Source organism: Epargyreus clarus, unplaced genomic scaffold (genome assembly GCF_041222505.1).
Source record: "Epargyreus clarus isolate Ecla_fem2 unplaced genomic scaffold, WU_Ecla_fem_2.2 ptg000024l, whole genome shotgun sequence".
NCBI lineage: Eukaryota > Metazoa > Arthropoda > Insecta > Lepidoptera > Hesperiidae > Epargyreus > Epargyreus clarus.
In genome coordinates this window covers 8,279,958-8,296,153 of record NW_027332231.1, presented here as the reverse complement: position 1 = coordinate 8,296,153, position 16,196 = coordinate 8,279,958, and the positions used below count along the sequence as shown (strand labels likewise).

At 34.8% G+C, this 16,196-nt stretch overlaps 1 protein-coding gene across 2 annotated transcripts; it reads right to left on the bottom strand.

Moving 5' to 3' along the window:
• Positions 1–281: 281 nt before the first annotated feature.
• LOC140752130 (uncharacterized) lies at positions 282–16,106 on the bottom strand. Of its 2 annotated transcripts, none has more exons than XM_073086311.1 (6): positions 15,731–16,106; positions 8,887–9,049; positions 6,867–7,007; positions 6,111–6,314; positions 5,246–5,485; positions 282–862 (listed from the first exon to the last, which is right to left on the bottom strand). In XM_073086311.1, exons 1-6 carry the CDS (start codon positions 15,805–15,807, stop codon positions 524–526), a joined length of 1,164 nt encoding a protein of 387 aa, XP_072942412.1. In that variant the 5' UTR covers positions 15,808–16,106; the 3' UTR covers positions 282–523. The 2 variants fall into 2 exon arrangements, with proteins under 2 accessions (XP_072942412.1, XP_072942413.1); XM_073086312.1 differs by lacking the exon at positions 15,731–16,106 and adding an exon at positions 10,382–10,487.
• Positions 16,107–16,196: the final 90 nt, after the last annotated feature.

Sequence of the window (16,196 nt, the reverse complement as noted above, 5' to 3'; positions counted from 1 at the left end):
TTTTAGATGGTAAAACGTAATATTGTTTTATTTACTTTAATGATTTTATTTGCTTATTGCAGCGGTCGGCAACCTTTTGGCAACAGGGGTCAAATAATAAATAAATGAGGTAATGATGGTTAAAAATGTCATTAAGAAATCATCTTATCTTTGTGTCTGCGATAAAAGATCCTTACAATTTTCATTTTCAATTTAATAATTATATATTTAGGTAAATAATTTAGAGTTTTGTTTACGAAAATGACTAAGTGCTTAGCGTAGGAAGAGTCGCGAGCCCCGATGTCAATGTATTGGGTGAACATTATTATATTTTAAATAAAACATGTTACTTTATATTATAAATTATACAAAATTTAAAGAAAAAATAACCGTTACATACAGTTACGTACCTACATGTAACGATACAACGTATGTAGAAAAAATACATCGTCTTTCTGCCATATCATAACCATCATCTTACTGCAACATCATAATCATTATAACGTTAATGTTATTTTAATTTGCTTATGAATAATTTAGTATGTCATTTATTTCTGTTGTAAATAGCATCGAGAAGCTTCAAGAACAACTCCGGAGCCCTGGTACCGTCGCCGAATTTATTCGCTAAGGTGACCACTTCGTCATAACGCGTCCGTTCTTCCTGCCTGAATACTTCCGGGAGGTTTAGTTCCTCGTAAAGTCGTTTGATCCTCTCGATATGAGCTGGTTCTGAGCTGCCGTAACACGACGTGAATACTTTCCTTTGTGGCTCGTTGCAAAGCTGCAATGCGGTCACAGCCAACCAAGAACACTTCCCTTCCTGGATATCTCTCCCCGTCTTACCGGTTACTGATTCTGATCCGAAACCATCTATGAAGTCGTCCTGTTCGAAAAAGAAAAAATATTATTATTATCTTACACTAGCAGTGTTATAAAAATACTATGTTATCAGAAGCAAACTTCTGTTAATTATATAATGTTACTAAAAATAACGTCGCAAATTACATAGTAATTGTTTAATTAAATATACATTAATTGTGCTTTAAATAATTAAATTTAATTACATAACTTATCATAACTAATATTATAAAGGAGAATGTCTTTGTTTTATTTTCACGGCTTAACTATAAACCCAATTGTTATGAAAATTTTGTACACACGTTGTCAGGGATTTAGAAAAGGACATAGGGTACAGTTTATCTCAATAAAATACCGTTACCTAAATAAAAATCTCAGACCGCGAGTGAAGCCACGGGTAAAGAAATTAGAGGCGCTATTTAAAATATTACTTTAATAATAATTATAAATTGCATTTTATGTTTAAGTACCAACTTTATTAATTATTTACTCAAATTATTCCTAAAATGTTTAATTAATTTATTTATATATACATTTATTGTAAAAGTAATACAAAGTTATATTACAACAGGGCAGACTTAATGACGTCTGTAAAGCTAGAAAGGTCAAGTCGGCAGAATCACTCGTTTTATATCTCAAAATTTAGTGCTCATTTAGTGCTAATTTAGTGCTGATAACAGATATTTGGTGCTGTGATAGGGGGACTAAAAATGAGAACACTGCTAACTTTTCATTAAGCTAGCAGCACGTCTGTAAAGCTAGAAAGGTTAAGTCGGCAGAATCACTCGTTTTATATCTCAAAATTTAGTGCTCATTTAGTGCTAATTTAGTGCTGATAACAGATATTTGGTGCTGTGATAGGGGGACTAAAAATGAGAACACTGCTAACTTTTCATTAAGCTAGCAGTGACGTCTGTAAAGCTAGAAAGGTCAAGTCGGCAGAATCACTCGTTTTATATCTCAAAATTTAGTGCTCATTTAGTGCTAATTTAGTGCTGATAACAGATATTTGGTGCTGTGATAGGGGGACTAAAAATGAGAACACTGCTAACTTTTCATTAAGCTAGCAGTGTACCATTCGTGACCGCGCTATGATACAGTCGGAGCGAGAGGCACATCAGCTAATAATTTAGTGCTCAATTAGTGCTGCCTGTACAAGCAAACAGATTTTTCAAAAAAAAAATTTTTCAATTTTTAAGTATAGATAACTGCTGACATAACGATACGAGCAATCATAGAGCTGAAAGATGACTTTAAAATCGGTATTGGTGAAATTGAAAAGAGTTACAAATTAGTGCTAAATTAATGCAACCGGTGAACCCAGAAAATTTTTTAGGAAAATCATTATTCAACTGCCCGCTAAAAAAATCGAAGATTTTCAATAATCGAAAAGTTATAGGTATTATTCTGTATTGCAAATATCGAGTTTTCATCAGATCTCAACGTTATAAGGTCACAGGAAACGACCCTGACTCCCCTAGCGATGGAGCCGCTGTGTGTGTGTGTGTGTGTGTGTGTGAAATTTTTTTTTTTTTCAAATCAACTACTAGCATTCTGAAGAGCTATAAAAAGACTCGAAAACGAAAACAAATGGAATCAAATGACGTCACCATTTAGTGCTCAATTAGTGCTGTCAGTATAGCAAAAATTTTTTTAAAAATATTTTTTTTTATTTTTTTTCAAATTAACTACTACTAGTATAACGACACTAGCAGCCTTAAGAGCTAGAAAAAGACTCGAAAACGGAAACTAATGGAATCAAATGACGTCACTATTTAGTGCTCAATTAGTGCTGTCAGTACAGCAAATAATTTTTGAAATATATTTTTTTTTATTTTTTTTCAAATCAACTACTGCTAGTATAACGACTCGAGTAGCTAGTATAGAGTACTTTCCTCGCTCTTGAGACTGCTGGAGTCGTTATACTAGCAGTAGCTGCTTTGAAAAAAAAATAAAAAAAAAATTATTGTCTAAAACTCCTTTACTACAACGACAGCACTAATTGAGCACTAAATAGTGACGTCATTTGATTCCATTAGTTTCCATTTTCGAGTCTTCTTCTAGCTCTTAAGACTGCTGGCGTCGTTATACTAGCAGTTGTTGATTTGAAAAAAAATAAAAAAAAAATATATATTTAAAAAATCTTTCGCTGTACTGTCAGCACTAATTGAGCACTAAATGGTGACGTCTTTTAATTCCATTAGTTTCCGTTCTAGAGTCTTCTTCTAGCTCTTAACACTGCTGGCGTCGTTATACTAGCAGTTGTTGATTTGAATAAAAATAAAAAAAATATATATTTCAAAAATTATTTGCTGTACTGACAGCACTAATTGAGCACTAAATAGTGACGTCATTTGATTCCATTAGTTTCCGTTTTCGAGTCTTCTTCTAGCTCTTAAGACTGCTGGCGTCGTTATACTAGCAGTTGTTGATTTGAAAAAAAAATAAAAAAAAATTATATTTAAAAAATCTTTCGCTGTACTGTCAGCACTAATTGAGCACTAAATGGTGACGTCTTTTAATTCCATTAGTTTCCGTTCTAGAGTCTTTTTCTAGCTCTTAACACTGCTGGCGTCGTTATACTAGCAGTTGTTGATTTGAAAAAAAAAAAAAAAAAATTATATTTCAAAAATTATTTGCTGTACTGACAGCACTAATTGAGCACTAAATAGTGACGTCATTTGATTCCATTAGTTTCCGTTTTCGAGTCTTCTTCTAGCTCTTAAGACTGCTGGCGTCGTTATACTAGCAGTTGTTGATTTGAAAAAAAAAAAAAAAATATATTTAAAAAATCTTTCGCTGTACTGTCAGCACTAATTGAGCACTAAATGGTGACGTCTTTTAATTCCATTAGTTTCCGTTCTAGAGTCTTCTTCTAGCTCTTAACACTGCTGGCGTCGTTATACTAGCAGTTGTTGATTTGAATAAAAATAAAAAAAAAAATTTTTTCAAAAATTTCTTGCTATACTGACAGCACTAATTGAGCTCTTAATGGTGACGTCTTTTAATTCCATTAGTTTCCGTTTTAGAGTCTTCTTCTAGCTCTTAAGGCTGCTGGCGACGTCTGTAAAGCTAGAAAGGTCAAGTCGGCAGAATCACTCGTTTTATATCTCAAAAGTTTCATTAGTTTCCGTTTTAGAGTACTTATCTCGCTCTTGAGACTGCTGGAGTCGTTATACTAGCAGTAGTTGATTTGAAAAAAAAAAAAAAAAAAATATATTTCAAAAAATATTTGCTGTACTGACAGCACTAATTGAGCACTAAATAGTGACGTCATTTGATTCCATTAGTTTCCGTTTTCGAGTCTTTTTCTAGCTCTTAAGGCTGCTAGTGTCGTTATACTAGCAGTAGTTAATTTGAAAAAAAAATAAAAAAAAATATTTTTAAAAAATTTTTTGCTATACTGACAGCACTAATTGAGCACTAAATGGTGACGTCATTTGATTCCATTTGTTTTCGTTTTCGAGTCTTTTTATAGCTCTTCAGACTGCTAGTAGTTGATTTGAAAAAAAAAATTTTTTCACACACACACACACACACACACACAGCGGCTCCATCGCTAGGGGAGTCAGGGTCGTTTCCTGTGACCTTATAACGTTGAGATCTGATGAAAACTCGATATTTGCAATACAGAATAATACCTATAACTTTTCGATTATTGAAAATCTTCGATTTTTTTAGCGGGCAGTTGAATAATGATTTTCCTAAAAAATTTTCTGGGTTCACCGGTTGCATTAATTTAGCACTAATTTGTAACTCTTTTCAATTTCACCAATACCGATTTTAAAGTCATCTTTCAGCTCTATGATTGCTCGTATCGTTATGTCAGCAGTTATCTATACTTAAAAATTGAAAAATTTTTTTTTTGAAAAATCTGTTTGCTTGTACAGGCAGCACTAATTGAGCACTAAATTATTAGCTGATGTGCCTCTCGCTCCGACTGTATCATAGCGCGGTCACGAATGGTACACTGCTAGCTTAATGAAAAGTTAGCAGTGTTCTCATTTTTAGTCCCCCTATCACAGCACCAAATATCTGTTATCAGCACTAAATTAGCACTAAATGAGCACTAAATTTTGAGATATAAAACGAGTGATTCTGCCGACTTGACCTTTCTAGCTTTACAGACGTCACTGCTAGCTTAATGAAAAGTTAGCAGTGTTCTCATTTTTAGTCCCCCTATCACAGCACCAAATATCTGTTATCAGCACTAAATTAGCACTAAATGAGCACTAAATTTTGAGATATAAAACGAGTGATTCTGCCGACTTGACCTTTCTAGCTTTACAGACGTGACTTAATGCTTAATGGCATTCTCTACCAGTCAACCCTTGGTGATTCATTACTTCCTTGGTGATTCTTGGTGAACCTTGGTGATGGTGACTGGTGATTGGTGGTTTATTCTTACCTGCATTTGAAATATACGTCCAATTTTGAAGGAAATTTGTTCGGCTTTTCTGTGACTCTCCTTATTGTTGTTATTTGATAAGAGCATGCCCAAACAAACCGGTAGCTTGTAAGTGTAGTATGAAGTCTTATATTTCACGATAGCGTTGTACCGTTCTACCGTAAACAGACTGTAATCATTTTTGTTCCGTTGTCCCATGGTGTAGTCTAAATGTTGCCCAACTGACGTGAAAAGTAATGCCTGAAACATTTGCATGTATTTTAATATATATATGAAGGATAAATATAAATTCATAATGCAAGTTGAAACTCTAGTCTAGGCTATTCAAGTTTTTACTATTTCGCCCTCTCATACTGGGGGTCCAGTATTCGAATCCCAGCGTGACTTTAATTTTTGGAAATTATATGTGTATAAGAATTTAATGATGAGTTCTTTTTTATAATATAGAAGTAGCAGACTAGCATGCAGTCTACCTGATGGTAAGTGGCTACTGCCACCCATGGACATCTGTAATAAACGCCAGATAGGATTAGATATTCCTACCTGAGGTCGGCTACCGATGCGCCGCTACCCCTGAGGACTAAGCTGAAATGCGTCGGAAAAGTATGTCTCCCTTACCATACCCTTCAAAGCGGAACACAGCAGCGCCTAACTGCTGTTATTAGGCATAGGTGTGGCGGTCGTGCCGCCGGAGTTGAACCAATTTTTTCTTTTTATCAATGGTAAAGGAATTGAGGGGAAAAAGAAAGTTTGGGAAGTCTACTAATCCGCATTAGACCGAAACCCACTCTGAGAGATAACCCATGCCCAGCAGTGGGCCAGTAACAGGTAGATGATGGAATTAATGAAAATCTTCAATGCTTACTTCGTTAAATTGGTCCATTATATCAAAGTATTGAGGTAGGTGTCCAAAGTGAGATCTCAGCACGTGAATCATAGATGTGTAAATCAGTATACTGTCATTGATAGCTCCTAAGCCTACATTGGGTAATGTGTACCAGCAAGGCATTCCTCGGCGTTTCAACGATGCGTCCATAATGTCATCCAATACCAGCAGGTATGCTTGTAGCTGTCAAAAAAAACACAATTAATGTTTCCATAATTGAATTTTTTTATTACCGCGAAGGGTAATATTTCTCGAGTGTGTGTGAGTGTATCATTCTTTAGCATGTTTTACAGCTAATACTTGACGTATTTTAATAAATGAGGAGGATGTTGGATTCGTCTAAACTCACCGAGTGGGAGTAACATAGGCTATGTTACTCTTTTTGGTTACGTATATTTAAGCAGGCCGGATTTTTGTTTTTTAATAATTATTTCGTAATGAAAGAAGTACCAAATAAGCATGAAGCCTATTTGATGAATTGTAAGTGCCTTCCATACACATCTGTTATCAACCTCAGATATAAGTCCGACATGAAATCGGTTACACTGTCTGTCTCAAAATCGGATTACTTTGAAATGTCACGTAAGACTCCCTTACTAGACCCTTCAAACCAGAACCCAGCAGCGCTTGACATAGTAGCGACATACTACAGCAGCCGAATGTCAAAGACTTATAGCACCGTTATTTTAACAAAGATGCAACACAGATATACATTCAACGTTCTTTAATACGTACCATTTCTACACACCACCCCATGATACGACTCAACTGAAGTGTTTCATCTGTTATTTTGTCTGGCTTCTCTAATATTTCATACGCCATTACAGTAGATAACCCTCGCGCGAGTTTGCCACCAGCTAAATTATAATCCAGGACCTACAACAAAGGAATGTTTCAATTTAATCGTCCTGAAGTTTCCCATTACAAGTATATAAAGTTACATTAGTATAAAGTTATGTCACGCCAATGGAAGAATTGCTACCGCCACTGCTAGACAACATATTTCTTAACCAAATCCAAATAAATTATTGTAAAAACGTGAACATAATGCAACTGACATATATATATTTATGTATTTATTTATTCACAATACCTGTGAATAAATAAATACATAATTTTCATTATAAAATTTATATTCAAAACATCCAGCATTGTAATTTAATTTTTACAGATTACAAAAGTGCTTATTTAATTTAATGTAGTATATTATAATGGTGAGGTAAATGGTAGGTTATTAAATGTAATATCCTTAATCACATCAATAAAAACTTCTAATTTGCATTGCATACGTTTCAATCATACAATGTATTATATTTTAAATATGTACCTCTATAACACTTTCATTCGTATTCGACACAATAGCAATCTGGTAGATATTATAAAAAAAACATTATTACAATTGCTTAACTTACTTTTACCGACTTCAAACAAGGAGGTTCTGTATTAAACCAAAAGTTTTTATTTTGTGATTCAACCGCCAGGTAGTATGTATGCCTGTGATTTTCCCATGGATCTTATTTGGATCGCGTTTTGGTTTTTTGAAAGCTTATAATATTATAATGTACCAACTGTCAGAAGGACCATATTTATGCCGACAATTAGGTACAGGCCTTTGTCTCCTTTCCTCCCTCCCCCTAAAAAAGTACCTATGCCCATGATCATTTTATTACACGTATACGTACAGTACGAAACTCAAACACTATTTAATTAGCTGTCATTTTAAAAGTTAATATTATCTCAATAATATAATTACTGCCGAGTACACAAACATTCGACCTTCATCTCACGTGTGCTACTCTTATGAAAGTCAAGTCTATATTTTAAGACCACCACGTGTCACAGGTAGGTACACAATGATTGCAGTTATTTATCATTCTTAGCATAAATTTACCCACGCAAACAAAATATTTGAAGCAAGATAGCAAATTAATCACCCTATTTTGTTTTCGAATAACTTTTGCACTGAATAAAAAAAAGTGATTTTGAGTAATAGTAATCTTTACCCATGATGCGACTCAACTGAAGTGATTCGCGCAAATTTGTATCAAGGCTAGTGGAAGACACTTGACAGATATCATATTTTCTAATTGGCAGAAAAAATTTACACAAATTTCTATTATTCAAAATATTTCTTTTTAATAAATACAAAAGTTATTCAAAAACAGGGTGATTATTTTTGCCCTACCCTGTACTCGTATAACCTGGCCGTGCAGAGGAATAAACCACTTCATGTTCAGAGGCCGCTATAGTCTTTATACCTATAAACAAAAAAGGGCAGCAGTTCAATCTGAGGTCAGCAACTAATGCGTGGCTACCCTTGACTACTTCACGTAAGGTTGGTCTCCTTTACCAAACCCTTCAAATCAGAACACGGTAGTGTGATTATTGTCTATTGTTGTCATAGATTAGTAAAGATTACTCATTCCTAACAAGAAAATGTACCCACTTTTGAGAATTGAAACAGTTGCGTAAAAAAATTTTGCCACGTCTCCGTGCTAAAATGTCCCTAAAATATTTGAAATTATTATTATAAATTATTTAATTACCATGAAAATTACGCAGTATTAATTATATGTTCGTAAATTTTCTCTAAAAATGATTTTATTTGTCAAGAATTCAAAAAAAGAACTTACTATAATAAGCCATTTGCGGCTTCATTCAATTTCAAGGCGGCGAAGTATCTTTATTAATCTATGATTGTTGTTTAAATAAATGTTATCAAAATAATTATAATTGTATGCTATTTTTGTAATACCTGTCTAATCCAACTGGCGACATCTTCGACATCGTTGAACTTGGGACTTGTGACAATTGAATCCAGAATCCTTGGCAGAACATCATGGAACGTCTCCTTCTGTCTCCTGAGTTCCGGTATCGAAGCATTCGTCGATAGTCTGGAGATGAGTTGCGGAGGTATCCTGGGGAATGCATATAGGGAGATTTTAATTTAAAATTATATTAGAACCCATTGTTTTCAATAAAAACATTGCACATTTAGAATTATTTTTTTTACTTTTTCAAATAAACAAGTAGATAGTTAATTATATAGTTTCCTATCTGTTTCCAAATTATTCTAACTACAATATTAATGTTAAAAAACGTTGACTGCAACTGCAATTGTTTTTTTATTCTATTGTTGTTAATAATAATAAAATTGTATGCGATTAACGTCATATTTGTTGTTATTTTTTGATTCATTCAATTTATAAAAATAATACTCGATTAAATGTAGATATATTATCATGCATTAGTTGACTATAAGATTGAAAATAAAACGCTTCTTGTGTAATATAAGATCATAACTATTATCTGTGCAATTAAAAAAATAATGAGAATGTCTATAATTGGAAAATTGCCATTTTTAAGGTCATGTGTGCTTATTTTGTTTAATATTAATAATAAAAACGTTTTCATCCTTGTTATCTGTTGTATGTTTTTATCTTGTACGGGTTACTTGGATGGAACTTCCACACAAAGTTAAAAAAGTAGGTAAGCATAATAAATTATGGTGTATTAACAAAGATATATATTTACTTATTTCAAAATATTTAAGGCTTTTCTTTACCAAGGTTTTAATAATACATGAATATTTGATACATTTATATGACATTAGATGTATTTAACTTTATAAGACATAGATTAGTAAAGATTACTCACTCCTAACAAGAAAATGTACCCAGTTTTGAGAATTGAAATAGTTGCGTAAAAAAGTTTTGCCACGTCTCCGTGCTAAAATGTCCTTAAAATATTCGAAATAATCATTTATCATTATTATTATTATGTAAATTACGCAGTATTAGTTATTTATTCGTAAATTTTGTCTAAAGGTTTTTTTTTAAACTTCAAAAAAATTAAAATAAGCCGTTTGTGGTTTCATTCAATTTCAAGGCGGCGAAGTATCTTTACTAATCTATGTTATAACTCGCGCGCAATAATTAGAGGCTTGCGTGTAATGCGACACACCTCGTCCGTAGTTCACGTCATATATTAATCGATGTAAAAAATGGTCCTTTTATAATTTAAATAGTGATGCTCTTGTTAATAATCTCTGTTTCATAAAAGTATTAGTTTTTTTATTTATATTACACAAACATAATAATATTGTGGCGTCATTACGCTTAGGTCTCAAGTAATCGCACACGCATTAGTATTTATTATAGTTATTGTTGATATCGAAGCATAAAATTATTGCAAACCTTAATAATTTATATCATATATATTTGTGTTTTACTCTAGTATCAAAAATACACCTGTATAGCGTAGTTTGGCTCCTCAGGTTTAATAGACGAAAATTTGAACAACGTACAGCTTTACACAGATTCATTATGCCAACCACACACACAAAGAGTCACAAGCCAAATGAAAATATGTTTTGGATATGTATTTACATATCTACATACGTCATACATTACTTAGATGAGTTTTGAATACATATTGATAACATTGTCAGTTATTCAATTTGCATCGAGATAACCTTTGGTACAGTACAGATTTGTAATCTGCCATCCAGCTTTTGTTACCTTGAATAAGACAAATTGAAAAGGTAATTGCGGTGTTCTCGAAATAAAACTTGTCAAGGAGGTATAATAATTTCGCACTGTTATATAAGTAAAATATAATTTAATCTAAAAAATAACAGGTAATAAAAGGAAAATTATCATGGAGGATATTAAAATTGCGCCCGATTTAGAATTTTATAAAACAAAACATAAAGAATATTTCTTTATGTTTTGACTTTTCCTCCCCTGTTTCGTTGGCTCGTACATATTATGTAAGTAATAGGATGGCCATCACTAGAATATACTTTAAGGTGAAAAATAGTAATTAAAATATAGTTAACGAGTCATAGAGAGTCGAGAATTCAACGTGCCGATGCTCATGTGTTTCATTGATTACACGAAGGCTTTTCACAGTGTACGATGGCGTATGGCGCATCCTGCAGGAAATGGGCGTACCCACACATCTAACAGCATTGATCGCAAGCCTGTACGAAGATGGTGAACCGATAATCAGGATTAATGATGTGATCTCGGGACCCCTGAAACCGGAAAAATGAGTGCGCCAGGAATGTATTCTATCTACTCTCCTTTTTAACATCTACGGAGAGAACACAATGAGAAGAGCATTGGATGGCTGGGATGGAGGCATCACAATTGGTGGCAAAAAGATCAGCAACCTGAGATACGGAGATGACAGCACACTTTTTGCGGCATCAAAGAATGAAGTGGCAAATTTGTTTCGGAGAGAGGAGATCGAGAGCAAGCTGGTCGATAGAGCTGAGCTTTCACAGACTGGCCTTTTATCAAACCTGCAAACGGTAAAGGAGTTGTTTACCTTGGATCCATGATCAGCAACCAGGGAGGATGCGAAAAGGAGATACGCCGAAGAACTCAAATGGCCAAAGATGCAATGAGCAAGCTCAGAAAAATCTGGAAGAGCAGAGATGTCTCCAATGCCCCCAAAATGAGGATAGTACGGACTTTGGGCTTGTCGGTGTTCTTGTACGCACCTGAGTCTTGGACGATCCGAGCTGTAGACAGAAGGAAGATCGATGCCTTCGAAAGTAGACGGTTCTCGAGGGGGAAACCTTCAAAAGGTACCCGACGACGTGGGAGCGACGCCGGGTTATGTGGGATTTTTAACCGCACTAAAACCCCCCCGGTGGCCGTCCTCAACGCTTGTTGGAGAACTTCGGGATCTCCAACGGAACACAACCGGAGCCCTCCAAGCGCGATGCCCAACGGGCTCTACCCTGGGGGAGCAGTTTTCGCTCCTCCCACACCACGTAGTGTTTACGACGGTATGCGACCACACATACCGCCGTCCTTCCCGGGGTCGCTTGCTGGACGGTTCGAGCTCCCACTCTTGCCGTCCGCAACCCCGGAAGCCCCCTTTTAGTCGCCTCCTACGACAGGCAGGGGATACCGTAGCCCTATTCTAGTCCCGGAACTACAGGGACAAGACGGGAGAAGACCTAGGGGCCGATCACCTAGCCGATGGTCTGACTCCATAAAAAAAAAAAAAACAAAAAAAAAAAAAAAAAAAAAAAATTACGGGACTTCTAGTGACAACGGCTCTCAGACAAGCTGAAGACCGGGTAGCATGGAAACAGCTGGTCAGATCATCCACAGAGGCTTACCAGAACGAGCCTTCAGAAATGAAGAAAATGACGACGAAGAAGAACGAGTCATATTCATTCAAAATAGCTGGTGCAATTTATGGTGTCCCCTATAGATATTTCATACCATAGAATTTTATAATGTCTCGTAAAATTACAAACAGTTAGCACTCAGAATGACTCCGGTATAAATTCTTACTCAAATAATATAATGATACATAGGTAATTACAAATTTAATTAACGCCGGGGCTAATTTAATTAGCAGACGTTATCAAATTCTCATTTACGATTGTACTGGCTATAATACTGCACATTACTGAACATTAATAATACTGTATCTTAACATTAACAATACTTATTATTAATTATAAATAAAATAAAAAAAAAGCCTTTTATTTCTTGCATTATATAAAATACATTTATACATTATTTAATACACACTATTAATTTCATTTATATATTATTTAAATGAAAATTATTAATTATTTAATTTATAAAACGGCGTACATGGTATGTGATGGTAATTTCCTGTAATTAGTATGTACCTACATACATTTTTTATACTTTTATGAGTTGATCTACTGGAACAAAAAAGTTTCATTACTTCAACGGCAATTTTAATTACCTATTATGAAAAATGGTCTTTGTCGTCAATCATTGCTGTGGCGCTGCTGACTATGGTCCCGCTGCTACATATGAGAATCCTCTCAGAGTGAGAGGGGTTTAAGCCAACGCCCAACGCACTGACCAAGACCAAGTATGAATTGGTAGACTTGACATTGCCTGAAGAACTTTTTTTAAGAACTTTCAGACGAGCAGGTTTTTATTTCTTTTTTCTTAATGTCTAAGCGAGTGATAAGTGAACCTTCTACAAGAAAAACGCACGCATACTTACACATAAAAATCACAATACATAGCATAATGGCAGTCATTACTCGTTGGACAACATTAAATACTTGGTTTTTTTAAATGCCATCATGTGTTATTAAGTGGTAGATAAATACGTCGACCATTGACCTTTTTGTTTCTTTTTTTTAACGAGGGAGAAACCTTCAAAAGGTACCCGATGCCGTGGGAGCGACACAGGGTTATGTGGGATTCTTACCGCACTAAAACCCCCCGGTGGCCGTCCTCGGCGCTGCGTAGAGGACTCCGGGATGTCCAAAGGCACGCAACCGGAGTCCTATTAGCGCGTTGCCCCGTCGGGCTCCGCCCAGGTGAGCTTGACGCTCGCCACACCGTCTGGTGTGCACGACAGTATGCGACCACACATACAGCCGTCTTTCCCGGGGTCGATGATCGGGCGGTTCTAGCTCTTGCCACCCGCAACCACGGAATCCCCCTTTTAGTCGCCTCTTACAACAGGCAGGAGATACCGTAGTTCTATTCTACTCTCGGAACTACAGGGACGTCTCTTAGACGACCTTGCATACGTCGATGACCCGCATCTGACAATTCGGGCTTGACGGTGTGGCGAGCGATAACCTCACCTGGGCGGAGCCCGACGGGGCTATGCGCTAAGAGGACTCCGGTTGCGTTCCTGTGGAGATCCCGGAGTCCTCTACGCAGCACCGAGGACGGCCACCGGGGTGGTTTTAGTACGGTAAAAGTCCCACAAAACCCGGCGTCACTCCCATGACGTCAGGTACCTTTTGAAGGTTTCCCCCTCGTAAAAAAAAGGTCTAATAGAGAAGAAATATCTGCGAAAACTTTTGTCTCATAAGAAATTGAAAGATTCGGCGGATTTTTAGCAAAACTCAAAATTGTTACTAAAATTCCTTATTTGGGCGAAACCAAAATCGAAACTGAAGCTTCGGTAGGTCATTAGTATGCATGTGTCACATTCTTTGGCTTGCCCGGTATCCCAAAGGGGTTGACGGATTTTGACATGTGAGGTGTCGTTCATCCATCCATCTAAATTTCGAGCTTATTGTGAGTGGCATAGGCTATATTTTAAGGCAGTCCGATTTTTTGTTTTTACAATAATTCTCTTGGTCGTAAAAGGACATAAACCTTTGACATTCATTAGCAGTCCAGCAAAAAATGTGTTGAAAAAGCCTTTTTTTTCAATATACTTTATTTAATGAGATTATGACCTCATAATATTAATATATTTTTATTTTGTAGAACCACTAGCTGACCCGGCAAACATTGTGTTGCCATACAAATAAAAAAATGTTAAGAGTGAACAACCTTTATCAGTTAGGGGTATGAAAAATATATAGTAGCCGATTGTCAGACCTACTGAATATGCATATAAAATTTGATGAAAAACGGTAAAGCCGTTTTAAAGGAGTATGGTAACTAACATTGTGACACAAGAATTTTATATATAAGATTATCACAATTTTATTTTTAGATGTACCAAGATATGCCAGATCACTAGCAAAGTTACATAGAATTATTGGGAAATTTAGAGCCTTAGTACTGGGTAAAATTACAGTCCGGTGATACTCTCGTGAACCTGATGTAGGGAATAATACTACCCCAGTAGATATATAAGAAACAAAATGAAAACCAGTAACTTGCGAATGACATTTTAATAAAGAAATGCATATAATTCCTCTCTCTTCCAAATAAAATGGTAAAATAAATCCCTAGTGGTATGACTTCTGCCCTTTTATACTAGTGATTTGGGGTTTGATTACTAAGTATGAGCACCTGGTATTCCAAAAAATTGTGTGTTATCAATTAAGAATTAGTTTAATAGTTAATGATAGTATGAGGAGTGTGATTTTGAACACATAGAATAATGGTTTATGGTTTAAGCCTTTATCGGAAAGGTGAAGAAACACTTATGTTTAGTCACCTATGTTTACCACCTCAGTAATTATTGATAATAATGAAGATTCAGATTAGAATTAATTCAATAATTGTGTATGAAACTAAAACATCTTAAATTCCAATAATGATAAAATACATATTTTTAAATCAATTAATTACATTTATTGATTTATTCATTTTACTTAATATTATGGCTGAATAATATAACTATTAATTTTTTTATTTCTAAAAGGATCATCAATCAATCAAGGATTGTGCATATTTACGTAATAAAATGCAAATAGAGCCCAATGTTCTGGTAAGCGACAGTGAGGGTGATTTTAAAGTAAATTAACTCAGGAAATAATTTGCTTTGTAATTAGTATTCATCTTTGAGATAAAAAAGAGTCATTAAGATAAGTAAAAACTGGCACTATGAGTGTACATTATCATCATAAATAGTCTTTATATTTATTTACTCGAAATAGCTATCCATTATTTTTAATTAATTTTCTATTAATTTCAAATGAAATATATTTAATTATATTAATTTTGTGTAAATAAAACATATATTCATTATGTCAATAAATGTATCAATGAAAAAGTATTATTTATAATGAATTTTGAATTATCTGATATTTTCAGGCTAGTTTATGCAAGAAACGTAATGGCTAATAAATTTAATACAAGTGATATATGAATATATTGAAATCTCACCTTTGAGATGGGATGCATGTTCCACAAGTTTTGACGCCTTGGCTAGCAAAACCAAAAAATCTACTAATTTTATTCATGTTCTAGTAGGCCACAACTTTCGCCGACCGAATTTATTTATACGCGTTTAATTATACGAGTATCTATCAAATGTCAAAAGATTTTGATTGATAAAGTATTGTAATCAACGAACGAATACTTTCCAATGATTTGTATTACATGTCTTAAAATACATAATTATAATAAACGAATTCACAAAACACGTCCTAGCTGCAAAACTTCCTGCGGTGATTTGCTAAATTACTATTTGCTATGCTTGTAGCGATTTCTCACTGTCTAAGTTTAGCGTTAAGCGTATGCTTTGTTGTCATTTTTTTCGAAATTGTCACTTGACATTGACTGACAGATTACTGACAGTGACATTAATACTGTCATTCATGTACACACGATCACAGCTTTAGAATCTTGG